We start from the raw sequence: 21,955 nt of genomic DNA, 5'->3' as shown, positions 1-21,955 counted from the left end.
AAGTGGATCAATTAATGCATGTAATGGAATATCATCGGCTTGGTCGAATGCAAAACGTTTGACCTTATAAAAGTCAAATTGAACTCTTTGCCATATAAACTAATTCTTTTTAGCAGTAGTTATAAATTTATAATGAAATCAAGAAAACTTAGAAATAGCTAAATGCTTAAAAAAATTCTTTATTTATAAATGCATCTTAAGATGAAGCATCACATTCCATAATTCATATCTTATCATGTATACAAACACACACACCAACATAATGCACCATCATTAAGAGCAAGAGAACCTAAACGTATACACGTATGTATGAATATATCATACACACAGTGCCAAAAACATGTCTTGAAATGATAACAACTCATAAGATTGCACAGGTTCGACACAATCCAACGCCCGCCTTCGTATGCTCATTCTCCAAAATGTTTTCAAGTTCGGTTATTATGTCTTCAAACTTTGGCCTCACATCAGGATTCCGGTGCCAACATCTTTTTAGGAGCCTGTAAAATTGATATTATTAAGATGCTAACAAACTTTTAGCTAATTGTTATAACTATCCCTAATCGACCCGTTTTCATATAAATGGATTTAAATTTTATGAAGTAAATTTGAAGTAGCTTACATCCTCACAGGTTCAGGGTATAGATACGAAGATAATGGTGGCCTCGAGTCCTCATATGCTCGTTGGTCAGCCACATGTTCGGGTGGTTCTTCTCTATTAGATGGCCCGCCTTGAAACATCTAATGCCACATATAGACACAGCATTTTAATATGCAAACCATAAATAAATAATAAGCAGTTTCAATGAAATCACAAAGATCAAGTCTTTGCAAACTTTTGACTATAAAAGTCAAAAGGTAAAAGTCAAACTATGCAATAAGAAGTGAGTGTGATTTACTTCGTGAACAATCAAAGCGAACGAGAAAACATCAACACTCTTGCCATATGATTCCCTACGATATACTTCAGGAGCCATGTATCGATCTGAAAGAAGCACAAAAGGAAAAGGATTAAATAATCCAAAAAAATGTTAAAAAAGATAAAAAAAAAATAAAAAGACTTCATTTTTATGATAAAATATCAGATTTTATTACATGATCCAGTTCCTCCAGTCATTTTGTAGCCATAAACATCTTTCTCCTGTGCAATTTTGCTTAAACCAAAGTCTGTAACTTTTAAACGTCCGGCTTCATCTTGCAATACATTTCTGAAAGATTTTTATTTTTGTGTGGAAGTTAAACGATTGTTATTTTAGTTCATACTCGAAAACAAAGATTGTCTGGTGTGTACCTCGGTGTCAAATCCCTGTGAATTATGGCATGCGGTTTATGGTGATGAAGATAATTCATACCCCTGTATCATACAAAATCGATTTTCATGTGTGAAAATTCAAAAATTTAAGCCGACTCTTCAACTTTTCAAGAAAATGTAGATGCTAAAAATGAAATTGATAAAAGCTAAAAATTTTAAAACTTTTTGGTGTTAAGTTTAAAAAGAAATTCCACATCAAATTTGGATTAGAAAAAATAATCTGTTTGACCTCATAAAAGTCAAACTTTACTCTTGCGGATGATTTTGGATGAATATAAGACCCCAATGAATGTTCAAATCTTGATTTTGCATTCGGTACAACTATTTTTTTCATAGTGTACAATCTTAAATGAGGTTAACAAATAATAGAAGTGAGAAACGACATACCTTGCAATATCCAAAGCATAAGAAACAGCAGTCAATGGATCAAGTCTTCCTTTCTTTTTTAGAATATCATACAAACTTCCCTAAAAGAATCCCACATTTTTAAGTAAACGCTAAATCAATGAACCCAAAAATAAAAAATACCCACATTTTTTAGATATTCCGTTAAGAAAATAAGCCGGTCCGAGTCTTTCAAAACACCAAGAAATTGCACTATGTTCGGGTGACGCAACTTTTGCCATAACGCAAGTTCCTTCAAAAACGCTTTTCTGTAAACATATTATAAAACAGAAAGTCAGATGACCAAATGAATACCAATGAGTTCATTGACTTTATGAGAGTCAAACAGACTACTAGGTTTGACTTTAATTGGTCAAAGCTAACCTCACTTTCTCATTTGATGCAATCGAAGACCGGATTGTCTTTGCAGCGACTTCTGTACCGCGCCACTTTACTTTATAAACTTCACCATATGCACCCTGCTGACATTAGCAAGTTTCTAACATAAAACTAATTTCAAAATATAATATTTTAACGATTTAGATGAAGTATTTACTTCGCCAATAAGAACTGCTTCTTTCAATTGAACTTCAGTGTAATGAATCCAGTAACATGGAGTCTGAGAATCAGCTACAATCTGTAGAAAGATATGGTTTGACTTTTGAGGTCAAACAGATACTCTTGAACTACAAATATTAAGATTACTTTTGATGTTGTGATAATATTATTAAACTTATATCATTATGTTTCATTAACATTTACTATTTAGATTATCAGTTCCATATACTTAAAACACTTATCCATTAGTCACATTTCATAAAAATCAAATCATTCAAAAGGCTAAAATGGTAATTTACAGTGTTTCAAACTATCCATTCATAACATTTATCAAACAAAAGTCATGGTCCATTTTGCATCTGGTAAACAATAGGTTTGACTACAAGGCAGACATTTTCATTGACTCGTTTTCAATAAAGGGAAAATAAGGTACCGGATCAATTCCTCCATGCGACTTAAGGATTTCGCAAATATCCAAATGGCCTGCGCCAAGTGCATCCGAAAGTGGCTGCAAATATTAATCAAAACCAACCTCAGCAACAACAATAATAATAATGCGCATCAAAACACCACCTAAATTTACAATTTCATGATCTTGTTAAAAGAATAACACTTACGGTCCGACCCCATCGGTCAGTAGAGTTAACATCCGCCCCTTTCTCAAGAAGTAAAAGAACAATTTCGGTACAACCTTCACAAGCAGCTAAATGAAGTGCGGTTCTTTTATCATAATCTCCTACATTAGGTTCCACACCCTTATCAAGCTCTTGCATAACTCCCCATTTGTTGTCCTTACCCGAGCAGTAAAGAAGACGGTAGGGCCCGTCTGAGTCGGTTTTTTGCACTTGACTTTGCTGCAAACATAAGATAGAATTAGTAATCATGCAAAAAGAGGACAAATGTTGTAAAAAACTGAAAAAGATTGCTATATATTATACCTAGAAATTAGTATCACTGAATGCACTAAATTTGATAAGACTTGGAAACTAGAGATGTGGTTTGACTTTTTTTTGTCAAACAAGTTACCACTGGGACTCATAAGTAAAGGCTTAAACAAGGTTATTAGTGTGAATTGCGCATAAAATGTTATAAAAAAGATTTAATCTTTAAAAACTAACACTGGTACTATGCTGGTTTGGATATGGAGACTTGCTTGTCTGAATTATGAACATGTTATTTCAAAAGAAAAGAAGTGGATGTATTAAAATGCATAAACAACAAGAACTCGGGTCATATTTTGATTATTTTCCCCAACTGCACCAAACATATAAAGGATTGTAAGCCTGCACAATCTTATATTGACTTAAAGAGACAGCTTCTAAACTTAAGGGAAGATTGAAAAGTTGACTTTTTGGTCAAATGAAAGACAGGTTAGAATTTAGAATCACTAAAAAATGTAGAATGAACTCATTGTTGGGTTCATCTACAATTGCAAGAAGTGAAAGGGGGCGACGACGGGTTGGGGCAGCCAGCCCTAGCTCGTTTGTTATCCTGCTTATATTATTAATTAACATTGTAATCTCGTGTAGTTGTAATTGATTATCACTTAAATAAATTATACCAAGTTACCACCTGTAGACCAAACCACGTTAAATCCCCGACATTTGTGTCGTATTATTGCTTTTGTATAGCGTTCGTGTGGTTTAATCCTAAGTTCCTAACAGTCATGGGCCAAAAAAAAATAAAAATTCCTACAACAAGAATCCTAGTTTGACCACAAGATTCAAACGTTATCTTATTAATTCAAATAGGTAAAATGAATCAACTACAAAAACATGATCGTATATATAATATATACCATATTCACAAGCATGCTTCTTAAAACTTCAAACGCTACATGCATACCAATAAACATAAGTTCAGACAAAATATATATAAACATGAAAACAATAATGTTATGATCTGAATTTAGGATTAAAACTGACCATGGAAGGTGATGTTGAGGAATCCATGATTCCAAGATTCTTTTGTTGAAGATGAAAGTAAACAGCTTGAAGATGAGCATTGAAGATTTATAAATAATAATATGGGCCGATGGTTTTAAGGAAGATGCAAATAAAAAGACAGAAAAACCGAGTCACCAAGAAATGTAAAATGGTTTGATTGTTTAAGAGAAAAAGAAAAAACATTGAGTAAGTCGCCATGTTTGATTGGTGGGAATTAGCAAATGAAAGGAGTAGTGGTAAATTTGGTGGAGAAAGAACAGTTAATTTATTATTATTATTATTTTTTATCTTTTTGGGTTTGTGTAGCTTAGAAGTAGAAAGTAAACGAGCATGTAAATCGTTGTTCAGAAAAAAAATAATAATAAAGGGATCTTGGTTTTCTATTATCATTTGAAAGATTGCACGTGAATGAGGTATCGTGCATAGAGATGGATCAAACGGTCTCATGAACATTGAACGGTTAAAAATTAAAAATAAAATATAATAAATCCATATTCAATTTCTCTTATTAATACCCCTTCAACAAAATCATAAACAGAATCACGCAAATGTTATCATATTGCTAAGTTTAAACAACCCTTTTTCCGTATTTACATATTTTAGGGTTAGCATGTATACACCTATTCAAACGAACTATGTTTATTCATATCTCAAATTTCAAATACACACCCTCATGTTCTCTTGTGATTCATTACTTGTTGGTTGTTTATGCCTTAAATAATTATGTTTTATGAGTTTAATTGCTAATTGGTCTTATTATCCTCACTAGCTTCATTTAGTATGATCATCCTATTAGTTTGGTTTATCCAAATAAAACGGATCCTAATTTACATTATTTCATATTTATTTATACTTATGATTAATCTACGATGCACGTGGGTTGTATGATTTTTGCCTTATAAAATATATATAAAACTTGTGTAATTTTCACCAACTTTCAGTTGACTATTTTATTTTTATATATGCTACATTATTTTGTGTGAAGATTTGCCATGTTATGAAGACATCTAGTAGACCCTCGGATTTCAAAAGGATGGAATATTGAATTGTTTTGATTAATTTGTTTTTGTGTAGTATCTTGGAATATATAATAAACTTAATAAATAATTAGTGTCATGACCTTATGAGCTATCAATGTATCAGCGTGACATTTTCCGTTTCGGTTGAGATGTTACAGAAAGGACCAGTAGCTTAGAAGGAGCTCACTTAAGTTGTTTTGTAGTGGTTAAGGTCAAAACAAGTGATACAAAAAGAGTTAATTTGGTTCGGGCTGGGTTGGGACCAGTTATGCATTGAATGCAATCCTTGTGTCACGCGTTTATTGACGCCGGTTACGCGTTCGATATCGCGTTACACACATATTATTGTTAGGTTACGCACGTCTTGTTGTTAGGTTAGGCGCGTACTGGCTCTCTCTCGATATCTCTCTCAATTCTAAAATGGTTGTGCGTCAAATGTCGTGTTGAGCTCATACCCTACAGCATCGCGCGGGCACCCATATAGTGTATATAAATACAAAAAAATATACCTTGAACAAAGTCTTCAGACAAGTCAATCCATGCATATAAGAGAATGGTTGCAGGCTTTGAGGGGGTGGCATTGCTGATCGATAACCCCTTGTTAGTTAGGGAAAGAAGGGGTTACTTGAATCGTCAATACGCGTGCATCGGATACCATGGGTTCGGGTCCGTGTCGTATTCGTATTCAGGTTTGAGTTTGGGTTCATGCTTGAAATTTTGGGATTTGATTTTTTTGTTGGAGAATTTTGGGGATTTGATTTGTTTGTTGGAAAAAAGAGTGTTTGTTTTATATATAAACAAATAATTTTTTTTTAAAAAAAAAGAAAGGATCATGTAACCATTGGAGGAGAACAACCCTAGCTCACCACTTTTCACCTTGCCGCACCATTAAATATTTATCGGATGCCCTCTTGTCGCCCCTCCATAATTGCGACACGATATTTGATGGTAAAACCCGCCAGCTCGGCCATGTAACGAATAGGCTAATTATCAACATATTAATTTAGAGCATTCACATCCTTACCATATTCAGTGTGATGTTTTTATAATATAAAGAATAGTTTAGAGTGTTGTGAGTGGAGAAAAAAGACATGTAGTGATTTTTCTATAAATTTGAAAAATTACTGTTCACCCATATAATTTTTTAATATTATTGAAAAGTGGTTGTGAGTAAATGACAGAGAAAATGTAATAATAAAAGTATGAAAAATATTATTTAATTGAAAAGAAAATAAAAAATATAGTGTGTTTTAGTGTAATTTTGGATTCGAAGATAGAAGATGGGATGAGAATGCTCATACAGATTATGTGGAAATTGCAAACAAATCCTTTTTTTATGTATCATCATGATTGCTATATGCATGTAGAGTATAATGTTCATCATGTCATGATAGGGCCTAAGAGCATTCTTAATCCGTTCCTTATAAACATGTGAGGCGATTTGCAAATTATTTGGTTATGAGTGATTGTGAGTAGAGGAGAGAGTAAATGTTATATGAGAAAGTTATATTTGGGGTTTCATTATAGATATCATATAAATTTTTAATATTTTATGAAAGTGGTTGTGAGTGGAGAAGAGAGAAATATAATGATAAAGGTATAAAAAGTATTATTTAATTGAACAGAAAAGAGAAAATGCAATAATTTTTAGTGTAATTATATGTTATATAAGGATATATGGTAGGGATGGGCTGGGAATGCTCTAAGAGCATTCTCATTCCTTTCATCAAAACACTCCTTAACTTTAAAATTTAAAAAAAATATTGTAAAAATAGACTCCATCCAATCCCCTATTTCTATATCCTAACTCTATATATTAAAGACCTGGTACATTAACTTTTTATATTTGAAAAGCCACTGTAGCGCCCCTATCTTAACAACATCGCCATTCACCCGCCCAATTCACCATCTCCCGCCCATCTCATCTCACCTCATCTCTTCTCCCGCTCATCTTCCTGCCTCTTTTATAAAACTCTCAAGTAGGGTTTATCGGCCTTCTCCATTACCTCTAAAGCAAATCAAAGGCAAAATCAAAATCAAAATCAAAATCAAAGACAAAAGTTGCAACAGGTACTTCTCGTATATATCTCTCAGTTTTAGTATGTTTAGGGCTTAGGGTTTAGTAGTTTTATAAATTATATTGCAGAATTAAGATAAAAGGGAGATGCAAAGCCTTTAACTCAGAGGGTTAAAACACATAAATAATATTGGCTAACTAAACATGAAAAATTAACACATTTTAACTTAACTTTTGTGTTGTAGTTTACATGGCATGTTTATTTGAAAGGCTTTGATGCTGGGTTTTAAAATTCTTTGATAGGGTATTGTAATTTATTGTTAATTTGAGTCATGTTGGTATCATATATGTTGATGGTATTATTTTGGTTTTAATTAAGTGTTGTTAAAATGCTGCTTTAGTCGAAGCCGTCTCTAGCCTTATATGTTTCTGCAATGTATGTGTGTTGCTTTAAATTATGTAATCTGCTTAGACCTGCAAGGCTTCATAATTCGACTCTGTTTTGCCTGATTTGGTTTATGCTTGGTCATAATCCGACTTTGTTTTGCTCATGTTTGTGTATGTTGTGGATAATACTGTTATAGACGTAATTATAAACTGGGTTTCGGTTCAGTCTTTAACCGAAACTGAATTTTGTTAAAGATCGAACCAAGCTCGTTCTAAGACTGAACCGAAATCTGAATTCATTATGTGATTTATAGTTTGGTTGCGGTTCATAATATGTGAATCTGGTTGAAAGCTAATAACAAATGTGATTTTTCTAGTTTCTTCTTTACTAATATCCAATAACAGTTTTAATACAGTGCCACTTTTTGGTTCAATCTTAAACCAAAAACGAATCCGTTCAGTTGCATCTAATGAGTAAACATTCTTACCTTTTGTTCTCCGCTTTCTAAGCGGGCCGGGCAACATAAAGATTTCGTGTTTGATGAAGACGCGAAATGGATATTACAAGGATGGAAAGGTATGATACTGTATGCGAGTTCGTGTTGCGTACTTGCTTAGAAGCTGAAATGATTATGCTTTGTTATTGTGTTTACAATGTTATTTTAATATGTTAGTTTCTTTAAAATTGAGATCAGATGTATAAATTATGTAGTTGCTGGTTTTTTTAATGATGTAGTTAAAGTTGTTCATGTGGTTTTTTTGGTTGTTGGTTGCCCTCTCCTGCACCAGTTTTTAAATTACTTTGGATGGGATCAGACGAACACATAACATGTTTAATGACTATGACCTGTGTTATTTGGCAAGAACACAAAAGAGATTGCAGGTCATTACTCATGAACATGTGACATTCTAACCAAATATGCCACCTTTAAATGTATTTATTATAAGTAGCGCTAATCTGTTTGTTGCATTTTAACATTTTTTGATTTGTTGTTTGTTTTGCAGGTTACATAAGCAGAGTTTGACTTTGACTTAGAAGCTAGATTTAAGAGGCAAATTGCACAGAGTGAAGCAAGTGTTCGAGGCTGCATTGGTTGAAAAAGGAGCATGTAGAAAACGGGTACATGAATAAGGTAAAGGAGTCGATAAAATTAAAACAGTGTCGGAAAATGATTGACTTGCTTTGTTGTATGTAATATTGTTATCCATTCTAATCGATGTTAGAGAGCCAAGCATGCACGTGCGCTGCAACGTGCGGGTATAGAACCTTGTTTATGGCTAATTTGAGTCCTTATAGGTGCACATTTATAATTATGTTATCTTGTGTTATGCAAATGGATATTTCAATATGGGTTGTTTATTGTTAATATAATAAGACAAAATAGTTAGTAGTTGTGATAGTATGTGAAAGAAAGAAAAAGAATTAATAAAAAAATTATATAGAGATAAATATAGAGTATAGGATGTGGGAGGTTTTTAGAAGATAATCAAATATTAGAGAAAAGTGTGTTTTTTTGTTAAATTATAGAGATGGAGATGATGGGATGGAATGAGAATGCTCAAAGATATCACTTTTCATCATTATACAAATTAATAGTATATGAATATAAATCTTAGTTACATGAAATATATGAAAGGAAAATTTAGTAAAACTTTACAAAGTTATTTAATTAGAGATAAATAATCCCATCTTTTATGTATTGGCCGATAATAATCTCACCTTTAAAATCACTACCAACGGTCTAACCTTTTAACTACTTTGTCTCAACGGTCCTTATTTAAAAAAACACTTAACGCCGTTACATTTTTTTCCGAGTTTCAAACTGATTTTTTAGGGCTTTTGATCGGAAGAAGGATACGAGTTAACTGATGTAAAACTTATCGGAATGGTGATCCAAACGATGAAACGTTGTTTCAATTTGAGTGTTTGAATTTCCAATTAACAAAAATCAATCCATTTAATGCATCGTTTCGAGATAAGTTTTACATTCGTTGACCCGAATCATTCTTCTGATCAAAAGCCCTAAAACATCGGTTTGAAACTCGGAAAAAAATGTAACGACGTTAAATGTTTTTTAACGGAGGACCATTGAGACAAAAATAATTGAAAGGTTGGACCGTTGGTAGTGATTTTTAAAGGTGGGGTTATTATCGGTCAATACACAAAAGGTGAGATTATTTTATTTCCAATTTGCCTTAATTTGCCATAAGTCATTATTTACATTAAGAACATTTTCAACTCATCATCTAAATTATATGAGGGGAAATTTGTAAGTTATGGGGTGGGTTGTGAGAATAAGAGCATTAGCATCCCTTTCACTATCTCTAAATCTAAAATTACATTAAGTTATTTAATAATCCCAACTTAATGCAGTTGGCTGATAATAATCCCAACTTAGAAAGTAGTTGTCACCGATCCCAACTTGCACACCATTTGTTTTCATTGGACCTCCGTTAAAAAAATATAACGACGTTAAGTTTTTTCTAATATTCAAACTGATATTTTAGGGCTTTTGATTGGAATAAAGATACGAGTCGATTGATGTAAAAGTTACCTCAAAATGGTGCTTCAAGTAGCTTGATTTTTGTTAATTAAAAGTGTAAACACCGGTATTGAAGCATCCTTTAGTCATTTGGACCACTGTTATTTTTGGTGCTTTTTTACTAATCCAGCACACTTCAACCCGACTCCATTTTTACCGATATATGTTTTAACCCAAACCAAATTATTTTTTAAAACATCTTGAGCTTATTTTATCCAAACCAATATTATTTGCTTTGTTATAACCGGTAAGTATCTTCATGGTGTATATTATGGGACTATGCCACACACTTTATTCGGGTTTTCTACTATCCTAGCAAGTACTTTTCCATGAAAAAGATACTATAAAGATTGGGATTGTATCCTATTAAAGTATCAATAGCCGAAAGAAGACTTTTAACCTCCATCTTCGTCAATCACATACTCCAGTTGGACATTTTGACTCGAAAGTTACCAAGACCATTGATTACACACAAATTAATCTGTGAAAGTACCAAATGCAAAAGTACATATAAAACGGATTCACACTGCGTTAATTTCCTTTCTCGTCGAGTTCATTTCTCATTCCCACCAGCTCCAATACTTTCAACTCATCCAGGGTACACTTCGTGCATTGCGACAAAGCTACCACATACGGGTATTGCACGTTTTGCCACTCACGCACGGCCTTTTTGAGCTCCTCCTTAGCCTTCTGGCTATATAGCTCATTAGCCTCCAAAGTCACCTTGACTTTGCAATTTGCATAACCTTGTTAAAGACCCTTATGGGCCCCCGCCGCATACAAGTTTGATTCCGCATACAATTTAGCATCTTTAGTGCTCACTTGCTAGTGTATGATTGTATATATGTTAGATTTCTTTGGTTGCATAAGTTATTAATTAGTTTTCAATATTTGAATTTTGACCCATTAATTTGATCAATGTTCACATATATATGCAACTAATAGATCTTTTTTTAATTTTGACTTGTTTTGAACTTTCTTGCATTGTTGGTTTTGAGCTTTAACTAATTGTTGCATACCACATTCAAATGAATATTTTGTAACTATTATGTTAATCTTTAAAATTTTGTGGTAGACCTGTCTTAACCCATCATGATCTAAATCAAAGACTATTTTTAGACGGACCTGTAATAACTAAAATTACATTCCACATAAAATCCTATTAGCTAATTCTGCATGTGTTAGGATAAAATATGTATTTTGTCAAATGCCTTAGAGTTTAGGTTGCTTTAGGCCCCTAAAATCAATGTTTTAAAAACCGGTTTTCTAGTCGTACCGGATTGGGCTAAAAAATAGTACAACCGGTTGAACCGGGTTATACCGGGAAGTTCAACCGGTTGAATAGTTTACCTTATAATTTTCTATAAATACAACTTTAACTCCGAAAATAACCCAAAAGTAAATGTTTCATAACAAAAAATAATCAAAAAGTTAATCTAAATTGAAAAAACAATATAAAAGCACTCAATTTTAAAAAAACAGTCCTAAAATTTACACGTTTGAATATAAATTGTTGAGTTAAAAGTAATTTTGATAAAATACGAGTCGCAAATATCAAAAATTTTTTGGACATAAAACCGGTTTGCCGGTAAAAACCGGTATTTTAGAAAAAACCGCCGGTACGATGTTCTAGCAAACCGGCCAAAAATACCGGGCTCAAAATACCTGCCTTCTATACGAAATCCGATTTAACCGGTTCAACCGACCGGTTTGAACCAGTTTTTAAAACACTGCCTAAAATGGTTGGGCCACCCTTACCCGACTTGAATCTACCCGAATAATTTTTTTTGACCAATTTAAAATTGAAGCATCTAAAAATAATAAACTCTTTAAAAAAAATTCCTTAATATGTCACTATGGAATGTCGGATTGGTTTAGATCATACAACCAGTATCAGATTATACGACTCGTGAGCTATGCACCTTTATTAGACATCTTTTAAATTATTTTTAAACAATATATTTTTATTTTCTTTTCAAATATGGATATATTTTTTAGTTTGAATGTAGAAGAAATAAACAAAATGTTATTCGAGTACTGTATAGGGTTATAGGCCAATCTATTATGCCCACTTGATTACATTTGGAACGTCTTTTTCTATTTTCTATGTAATTTAGGGAAAATAGATGAAAAAAATATACTTGCATCTCGTGTCAAAAGAATACTTACTCGAGTATTATGAATAATTTTAAACACTATTAAAAAAAAGTCAAACTCACATTTTATAGTCTACCCTACATTTAAGCAGTCAGAGTGCGACACGTCAGAGTCATGTGTATAAAGTATACACACATTTAAACTCTTAACGTCTTACGCTTCATATGAATTTGAGTCAAGTATTATATACTTATCAAACACTGTTAAAAAAAATAATCAAACTCATGGGTATTCTTACTCGAGTATTGTGGGTAGTTTCAAGACAATTTAGACAAACATAGATGATAAAAATCCTTTGTAACATATATGATTGATTTTCACAACAAACCAAGATCTAAAACCCATCGCATGGCAGGGGAAAAATATATCAAAACAGATATCTAAACCACATGAACCGAGATCAGAAACCCATTGCCGAAAAACCACCTAAACCGCCCGTAAAAAACGAGGCATAAAACAAGAAAATCAACCTACTAGCGATCTGAATTACACAATCACCATCTCTCCCTCTCTGTTTTCAACTTTCTGCCTATTGTCAGACGGTCTTTTGAACTGGAAAACGATGAAGATGGAGATGGTGGTGATGCACGTTGATGATGGCTGGCCGAAAGCACAATGGTGAAATGTAGGCCGGCCAGAGATATGGTAGCTTTGTAATAAGTTTTTTGATACATTTTATGTTTCAGAAAAGAGCTATAACTTTGTTTTCAGTAGGTTTCGGTTTTGCCATTTAAAAGAGGGTGGCGGCGCAACGTGTTGCACATTTACCCACCTATCTATCGTAATTGGATCCTTTTGTTCAGTTATTATATCTTAGTTTCATGAGATATAAAAAATACTGTTAATCATAAAAAGTATTGTTCAATTCATTTTTGATAGGAAAATTGGTTTTAAATAATCCCAACTATCATCTATTGGTAAATAACAGGCCCTACTTTGCACTTGATTGGTGGCGGGCCCAACTAAAGGGGTATCTGTTTTTAACGGGCCGCGACTAACGGATGTTAACCCCGTTAGTGATTTGCTGACGTGGACCTTTTTCTCCAGCCGGAAACCTGCAACTCGCCTCCATTCTCCCTAATATCGTCACACCGTCTCTCTCTCTCTCTATCTTTCCCCTCATACGAAACCTAACCGACATGTCGCCGTTGTTGTCTCCGGCGAAGTCCACCCTCGTCAATCGTTCGTCATTTGAGGTAATTGACACTTCATTCGACTCGTTTTGACCCCTTTAACAAAAGCCCTATGCTTATTTTGTAAATCGTGAGACATTGACTTTGAATTTTTGAAAATAAGATCGGGTTTGGTATCTAGGGATTGTCCATGGAAGAAGATGTAATGTACTTCATTTTCAAATTCCGATGAGTTTTGAAGAGGAAGGGAGACGGTGTGACGATATTAGGGAGAATGGAGACGAGTTGCAGGTTTCCGACCGGAGAAGAAGGTCTACGTCAGCAAATCACTAACAGGGTTAACATCCGTTAGTCGCGGCCCGTTAAAAACAAATACCCCATTAGTTGGGACCGCCACCAGCCAAGTGCAAAGTTGGGTCTGTTACTTACCAACATGTGATAGTTTGGATTATTTAAAACCAATTTTCCTTTTTGATAAGTAAAAAATATAAAAACCTAGTTTGATAAATATTTTTTTCCCATCACCCATTTTGAGAAAAAAACTACCATAAGGATTCCCAAACATCATTTAACATTTCAAAGAGTTAAAAGTCACAAGGAGGTCAAAATAATAAATCCCAAACACCCCATAGTCTCACATAATTTCTTAACTTCAAATTTTATACTCTTGTTATTATTCTTAGAAAACTATGTATTTTTATTTAAACCTTGCTTTCTCTATATATATAATTTTAAAAAGTAGAAACGAAAGAATATATAACTTAACACATTCCAAAACTCATTACATCATTTATTCTGTTCCATCGTGTGTAATATAAGGAAACTCTAAAATATTTTGAATAGTAAACCCAAAATCAAAGAGAGAGAGGGCTTATTTATAATCCAAGTTGTTGCATGCGGTTTTCTTGACATCATGACTTTTAAAAGTAAAACAAAAATAAATAGATAGGGCCTATCTAAATCCAAGTTGCTCCATGGGGCTTTCATGGAAATAATATTGCTATTTAATTTTGTCACCTGGATTGTTTGAACTTGATTAGTTTTGAGGAATTTAAATTTATTACTTAAAAAAGACAGGAATTTAAATTTATTACTGAAAAAAGTTAATTACACGAAAGGTCTATATGGTATGCTTCAATAATAGAGTGAGTGACTTGGGTCCCTAGGTATTGTAAACAATTTTAACAAGGTAAATTGGAAATAAATAATCCTAATTTTTGTGTATTGGTTGATAATAATCCCAACTTTAAAAATCACTACAATTGGTCTCAACTTTCAACTATTTTTGTCTCAATGGACCTCCGTTAAAAAACACTTAACGCCGTTATGTTTTTTTCCTGAATTTCAAATGATGTTTTAGGGCTTTTGATCGGAAGAACGATATGATTCGACTGATGTAAAACTTATCTCGAAACGGTTATTCAAACGACGAAACAATGTTTCAATTCGGGTGTTTGAATTTCCAATTAACAAAAATCAAGTCATTTGAAAACTGTTTGGATAAAGGTAGTGATTTTTTTTGTAAATTTGGGGAAACTTTGTTTGCCCTTATTTATTTTTTAATATTTGTTGAATTGGTTGTGAATAGAGAAGAAAGAAAACTGTAATGATATGCATAAAAAAATATTATTTAATTGAAAATGAGAGAAATGTAATGGTATTTATTTTAATTATAGAAATAGGGATGAGGGATGGGTCGAGAATGCTCTAAGAGCATTCTCATCCCACCCCTTATCCCTAAACCAAAAATTACACTAAAACTCACTATATTTTCTCTCTCTATTTCAATTAAATAATACTTTTTATACCTTTTATCATTACCTTTTCTTTTTCCTTCACTCACAACCACTTTTAAAATATATTAAAAAATTATAGCAGATGAACGGTAACTTTTCAAATATACAGAAAAATCACTACTTTTTCTAAAATATAAAAACTCTTCACTCACAACACCGTGAATCACTCTCTAAATTATAAAAACACACCTCACATAAAATGAGTGGTTGGATGAGAATGCTCTAAGACTGGTGAAACATTTCAGTCTTTTTTTTTGTTGCTTTCTTTTTTTATTCTGAGTTATTATTATTTTTATTAATTTTTAAGGGAATTTTTTATGCTATAAATCCTTTTTATTTTTGTCATTTATATCCCTATTTATAGAATAATTTGACTCTGATTTTTATCCGGCCTAGGGTATTTTAAAGTGGTGTATAAGATACAACGGATCCAATCATTCCAAATCTTCATTCAATATTTCTGTTTAATATGATTAAAGGAGACTTTGAAAAGTAAACTCAAAATAAAAAAGAGAGGTGACCCATTTACTATCCAAGTTGTTGCCTTTCGTGAATCATAACCTTTGAAAAGTAAACTCAAAATAAAAAAGAAATTTCTTTGTTGCTTTTGTTATTATTATTATTATTATTATTATTATTATTATTAACATTTAAAAATGAAATTTGGCCCCACAACGTGCAATATTGATTTTTTTTTATTTGAGTCGTTTTACTCAGATTTGAAAGTTTCAACACTTCCTAAAACAATCTTATTTATGATAATTAAATATTGTAATAATAATACATAATTTTATTGACTTTAACAGCTCTTGTCTGTGGTTCACATCTTGCAATCAATAATTCAATATATCCTACTTTCTTTGCAATCAGCTGGTGATCATTTCTTTCTCAAAAATCAAAGAGACTTGATAATTCAGTATCTCATCCCAAGCACACCTTTAATGGCTTCTTCAAGTTCATCTGCTAACAACAAGTACGATGTGTTTCTGAGTTTTAGTGGCGAAGACACCCGCAGGACCTTTGTTGATCATCTTTATGCTGCCCTTGATCAATGGGGTATTTTCACGTTCAAAGATGACGAGAGACTCGAGAAAGGAAAAAGGATCAACGATGAGCTCTTACAAGCCATTGAGGACTCGAGAGTCTACATTATTGTATTTTCCAAAAGCTACGCATCTTCATCATGGTGCTTAAACGAGCTACTGAAGATCATGGAGTGTCATAAGACGAATGGGCGTATTGCTTTCCCCGTTTTCTACGATGTGGATCCCTCTGAAGTCCGAAAACAAACCGGATCGGTCGGAGAAGCCTTTGCCATACATACGAACAAGAATGAGTCAGAAGTTGGAGAGTGGAGAGAGGCTCTTAAAGATGCAGCCAATTTGTCTGGTTGGGATTTGAGAAAGACCGCTGATGGGTAATCCTTCAATATCTGACGTACCTACTGTCAAATTATAAAAGTAAAAGTTAGTCATAAAACTAGGGGTGTTCAAATTATTCGAATTTCGTCGAATTTTGAATTTTAAAGTTGTATTCAAATTCGAAATAGCTTCAACAAAGTCAGTTCGTTTCTAATTCAAAATGGCTAGTTCGAAGTTCGATTTAGTTTGAATCCCAATCGAATTCGAATAGATTCGATTCGAATTAAGTCACAAAATCGTTTCTTTTAATTCCAATTTCAAAACGACTATAAACTTGTGTTTTAAACAACAAAAAGTACAAGTTTATAAAACAAATAAATCATTTAAAGTTATAAAAACTTTAAATGATTTATTTAAAGTGGTAGCATTCAGTAACATATGACTTAATAGCCAGAATGAGGAACTTCTAATTTTTAATATTTAGAAGTATAAAAACTTTTGTAATTTATCTCTTTATTAATATGAATATTTATAATAAAAAAATGTATAGTTTAAATTCGAAATTTGATTCGAATTTAAAATCATAAATTGGTTTTTGTTTCGAGTCTCGATTACCAAATCAAATTTGAACCGAATTGAATTCGAATGACTGGGAACCAAATTCGAACCTTCAAATTCGAATGTTACTGGAATCGAATTTTGAGTTCCTCGAGTCCAATTCAAATACTATACACCCGTAGCTGAAACATGAAATATGTTACACTTATACATTCTGAATTACACCGACCTGAAAAATGATTGATTGTGTGGGTTATTAACCAATCTAATAATTAAAAAAAAAATTTATCTGTAGGCACGAAGCTAAAGTCATAAAATTAATTATTGAGAAGGTTTCACTCGAGTTACGTCCCATTGATATGAACTTTGATGAAAGCTTAGTAGGCATTGAACAAAGGATGCAAGATCTTGATTCGTGTTTAGAAATTGGTTCAAATGATGTACGCATGATAGGGATCAAGGGCATGGGAGGTGCCGGGAAGACCACTTTGGCTCGAGCTAGTTTTGATAAAATAGCATCTAACTTCGAAGGTCAAAGTTTTGTTGAGGATGTGAGGGAAAATGCTTTGCGGTCCGGTTTGAAAAAGTTGCAAGAACAAGTGCTTAGGGATGTATTAAAGAATAAAGGCATTAGTTTAAGTGGTGTTCATGAAGGGGAAAGGTTGATGAAAAAGATGTTGCGTGGCAAAAAAGTTCTTGTCGTTCTCGATGATGTAAATCATAGAGAGCAGCTTGAGATGTTAGTTGGTGATACTTCTTGGTTCGGGCCAGGAAGCAGAATTATAATCACAACTAGAGATAGGCAGGTGCTTGAAGCACACAAAGTGAAATGGATACTTGATATCAATCTTTTAACGAACAAGGAAGCAATTTGCCTCTTCAATAGGCATGCATTTGGGAAAGATAAACCAACTAAAGAGTTCGAAAAGCTTTCACAAAAAGTCTTAAGTTACGCTTCTGGTCTTCCTTTAACAATCAAAGTTCTGGGTTCAGATTTGTGTGGTAAAGATGCTAGTGAATGGGCAGATGCACTAGAGAGACTCAAAACAATTCCGTTGAAGGAAACTCTTAAAATATTGGAGCTAAGTTATGAAAATCTTGAGGAAGATTACAAGGAAATATTCCTGGATGTGGCGTGCTTCCTTCGAGGTTGGGAGAAAGACGATGCAATAAGAATGCTTGAAAGCTCCGGATTTTATGCTAGAAGCGGTTTAAGAGTTCTTGAGAAAAAATCTCTAATAACAATTTCAGAAGACACTTTTGATGGTTCAACTACTATAACCATGCATGACCACTTAGTAGAGTTGGGCATGGATATTGTACGTCGTGAGCATCCAGAAGAGCCCAACAAACATAATCGATTATGGGTTCAGAAAGAAATCGAACATGTCTTGTCTGATAACACGGTAAGAGTCAAATCTATTTGTAAGATGGAGATGAAATACTCACAATTTTTTCATTAGTTATAACATAGCTTTTACGGTCATTCTTGAATTATAGGGTAACGAAGCAGTAAGATGTATAGATCTTGAAAACACTCCTAGTATTTATTTGGAAGGTCTTGGAAACATGAAGAAACTTAGATGCCTGATTGTGGACAGGGGAGTGTTCACAAATGGTTTTAATGGCTGTGTGAAGATTGACGAAGCTCGCCTACACTTTCCAAATTCGTTACGATATTTGTTTTGGTACAACTACCCCCACTGGTGTTTACCCAAAACGTTTGAAGCAAATAATCTTGTTGCACTTGCTATGTTTAACAGCAAAATCGAACATCTTTGGGAAGGAGGAAAGGTAATATGGTTGATTGGTTGTTATTTAATGGTATATCTATTAGCTAACAACTTACATTTACCTTTTCTTGTTCTCTTTTCATCTTGTGATAGGCTATGAAGAAACTCAAATTCCTTGACTTGGTTATCTCAACAAAATATTAACGCCTTTTGTTTGTTTTTCATCTTGTAATAGGTTATGGAGAAGCTCAGATTCCTTGACTTGAGTGAATCAAAGGTGAGGAGCCTTGACCTTGGGCTGACTCCCAAACTCGAGAGGTTAAATCTTGAATATTGTCGGGATTTGGTAAAAGTTGACGTGGACGGGGGATGCCTAAAAAGCCTTGTCTACTTAAACTTAAAAGACTGCATCAGTTTGAAGTCTGTATCTTTTATCGAGGAGTTGGAATTCCCGGGTTGTATAGTCACAGGGCACTACAGCAATAGTTTGCGAGTGCTGGATCTTTCATATAACCGCAATATATCAGAAATACCCTCATCAATTGGAAATCTTCATAACCTTGTCTCTTTGAATCTTTCAAGTAATTACTTTATAGAAGAAATACCCTCATCAATTGGAAATCTTCATAACCTTGTCTCTCTACTTCTCATCAATTGCTGGAGACTTAAGAGACTTCCAGGAAGCATCTGTAAGTTGAAAAGTCTGAAAACCCTAATTCTTCCATTTTGTCATAGTCTTGAGAAATTACCTGAGGATGTTGGTGAATTAGAGTCGTTGAAGAAACTGAATCTATATGGTTGCTATAATTTAAGAGAAATTCCAAGCAGCATCTGTAAGTTGAAACGTCTCAGAGAGTTGGATCTTCAAGCATGTGAGAATATTGAGAAATTGCCTGCGGAACTGGGTAATTTAGGATGTTTACAGTTGTTACATATTAGTGGTACCGGCATAACTCATCTTCCACAAAGCATTTCTTTGATTAAAGGTCTGAAAATCCACAAATCTGAATGAGAAGATGATACATCTGACGAAGGTCATCTCACTCTCTCTCTCAGCTAACTTTCACTTGCCTTATTTTAGTTGCCTTAATTTAATGTAAATGGATAAAATACAAATAAAGCCAGCTAGTGTGAAGTGTGAACATTATTTAACAAAACTTTTTTGACAGTCATTTTGTACTGAAATTAGCAAATTGGGTAGTAGAAGCGTGTGCATGGGTTGGTTCAGTTTTGGACTAAAAGCAAACCAAACTGGTTTCGGTTATTGATTTGGGTTCGGTTCGGTTTTAGTTTTCTCGGCTTAGCCAAAAATAATGAATTTGGGCCTTAAATTCTTTTGTTAGTTAAAAATAATTATGATTATTATATATTTGGGTTAACTATATATTAAACTATTATAAAAAAACTTAACTTTTAAAAGAAAAATAAAAAATCTATTAGTTTGGTTCGGTGAATCGGTTCGGTTCTGTTTTTTCGCTTTTACTTTCACGCAAAACCAAAACCAAAACCAAATCGGGCGATGGATTTTGCCTCGGTTCGGTTATTTCAGTTTTGGTATTTTCAGTTTTTCAGTTTTGGATCGATTTTTTAACTGGTGCAAGGTGCAGGTTTGTAAATATTATGCAATCGATCTGAATGTGTAACATGCTACCTGTGCTTCTAATGTCGCTGATCTCATAATTTTTTAATTAGCTCAGATGATCTAATTTTGCTAAACTAATCACAGATCGCTTGCTTCTATGCTCAAAGCTTCTTTTATACATAAAATTTCTGTTCTATTTAAACTTACGAACACAGTTTGACCATCATGGAAAGTCAAACTAATGTGATTTTCTTTGAATTTAATCTAATTTCAAACATTATATTATACTTATTTCTGGCTAGCGCATGTTTAAACATTTCTTGCAAGATATTTGTTTCTCTTATCCTAACTAAACTAAAAAAATAACTGGATGAATAACTTAAATGATCTTGAGATTATTGATTTTAAGATAATCTTAACCTGCAAAATTCTTTGCTATAATCACTGATTTTGTCAGTCTATTTTTTCTTTTCTGTTCTAGGATCTATTAGGTAGGCCAATGCAAAAAAAACAGTGGACGCCGGACGGTCCTCAGAAATGAAAGTACTTGCTCGTATGCCAAGAGACAACAGGTCCACGACTTTTAACACTTTTCTGTTGAACATTAGTATTAATGAATCTTCTTGTAAGTTGATATATGTTTTGGATAAATGCACGGAACACTATGTTTTCTTTTTCGTTTGAACTTAATAATGTTTTCTTATAAAGTTTTACGCATAAGAATAAGTTTGACTTTCATTAGTCAAACATTACAAGTTTGATTGACTTTGACTATAATTACCTCCCTCTTTCCTATTTGCGTGTAGAAGTAACTTAATAGATTTTGCTTAGCCTCTTTAACTTGACAATAAACAACCACTTTGGGAATCGTGCACATGAGCGTATCGATACCATACCAATATAAGATGACATGTTTGACCCGGTCCTTAAATGTGCTTCTGCATATCGTTCAACTAACGGGTCTGGACCAGGTGGGTTTATGCGGTCACCAGGTGGAGTAGTCCCCGTTTTGTCGACTTCATATGGAATCTTTTGGAAGAAATCGACAGTCAGATATGAAGACTCCTTTTACTCTCGTCACAAAACTTTTCCAATGCTTTACCTGCAGCATCAGCGAGAGCCGATTGCACGGTCGGAAACCGCCTTAATTCCTGTTTTTATAATATTATAAAGTACTTAATAATAGTAAAAGAGTTCGACCTCAGTTTCTGCAACTGATGAAGATAATTCATATACCCCTGTATCATACAAAATCGATTTTCATGTGTGAAAATTCAAAAATTTTAGCGGATTCTTCAACTTTTCAAGAAAATGTAGATGCTAAAAATGAAATTGATAAAAGCTAAAAATTTCAAAACTTTTTGGTGTTAAGTTTGAAAAGAAATTCCACATCAAATTTGGGTTAGAAAAAACAATATGTTTGACCTCATAAAAGTCAAACTGTACTCTTTGGGATGAATTTGGATGAA

At 33.3% G+C, this 21,955-nt stretch overlaps 2 protein-coding genes across 2 annotated transcripts; one reads left to right on the top strand and one right to left on the bottom strand.

Annotated features, from left to right (window-relative positions):
- Positions 1 to 271: 271 nt before the first annotated feature.
- LOC143628971 (serine/threonine-protein kinase VIK-like) lies at positions 272 to 3,071 on the bottom strand. Its single transcript, XM_077098392.1, has 11 exons — positions 2,872 to 3,071; positions 2,688 to 2,762; positions 2,253 to 2,333; positions 2,081 to 2,175; positions 1,845 to 1,965; positions 1,700 to 1,779; positions 1,292 to 1,354; positions 1,096 to 1,208; positions 900 to 985; positions 623 to 741; positions 272 to 500 (listed from the first exon to the last, which is right to left on the bottom strand). Exons 1-11 carry the CDS (start codon positions 3,025 to 3,027, stop codon positions 362 to 364), a joined length of 1,128 nt encoding a protein of 375 aa, XP_076954507.1. The 5' UTR covers positions 3,028 to 3,071; the 3' UTR covers positions 272 to 361.
- Positions 3,072 to 16,051: 12,980 nt separating this feature from the next.
- LOC143628970 (TMV resistance protein N-like) lies at positions 16,052 to 19,916 on the top strand. The gene is made up of 4 exons (XM_077098391.1): positions 16,052 to 16,669; positions 17,467 to 18,577; positions 18,672 to 18,965; positions 19,140 to 19,916. The coding sequence occupies exons 1-4, from the start codon at positions 16,194 to 16,196 to the stop codon at positions 19,914 to 19,916; spliced, it is 2,658 nt and encodes an 885-aa protein (XP_076954506.1). The 5' UTR covers positions 16,052 to 16,193.
- Positions 19,917 to 21,955: the final 2,039 nt, after the last annotated feature.

Source organism: Bidens hawaiensis, unplaced genomic scaffold, assembly GCF_021521415.1.
Source record: "Bidens hawaiensis isolate Kalapana, Puna unplaced genomic scaffold, B.hawaiensis_p1.1 tig00005142_1, whole genome shotgun sequence".
NCBI classification, from domain to species: Eukaryota; Viridiplantae; Streptophyta; class Magnoliopsida; order Asterales; family Asteraceae; genus Bidens; species Bidens hawaiensis.
This window is presented reverse-complemented; position numbering and strand designations above follow the sequence as displayed.

Bases quoted from the DNA above. Each gene is read 5' to 3' on its own strand.
- LOC143628970 (XM_077098391.1), top strand. From the start codon at position 16,194: ATGGCTTCTTCAAGTTCATCTGCTAACAACAAGTACGATGTGTTTCTG. The intron at 16,670-17,466 runs GTAATCCTTCAA...ATTTATCTGTAG, and splicing joins TTGAGAAAGACCGCTGATGG to GCACGAAGCTAAAGTCATAA. The intron at 18,966-19,139 runs GTAATATGGTTG...ATCTTGTAATAG, and splicing joins ATCTTTGGGAAGGAGGAAAG to GTTATGGAGAAGCTCAGATT.
- LOC143628971 (XM_077098392.1), bottom strand. From the start codon at position 3,027: ATGCAAGAGCTTGATAAGGGTGTGGAACCTAATGTAGGAGATTATGAT. The intron at 2,176-2,252 runs GTAAATACTTCA...TAATGTCAGCAG, and splicing joins AAGCAGTTCTTATTGGCGAA to GGTGCATATGGTGAAGTTTA. The intron at 742-899 runs GTAAATCACACT...ATGTGGCATTAG, and splicing joins TCGCTTTGATTGTTCACGAA to ATGTTTCAAGGCGGGCCATC.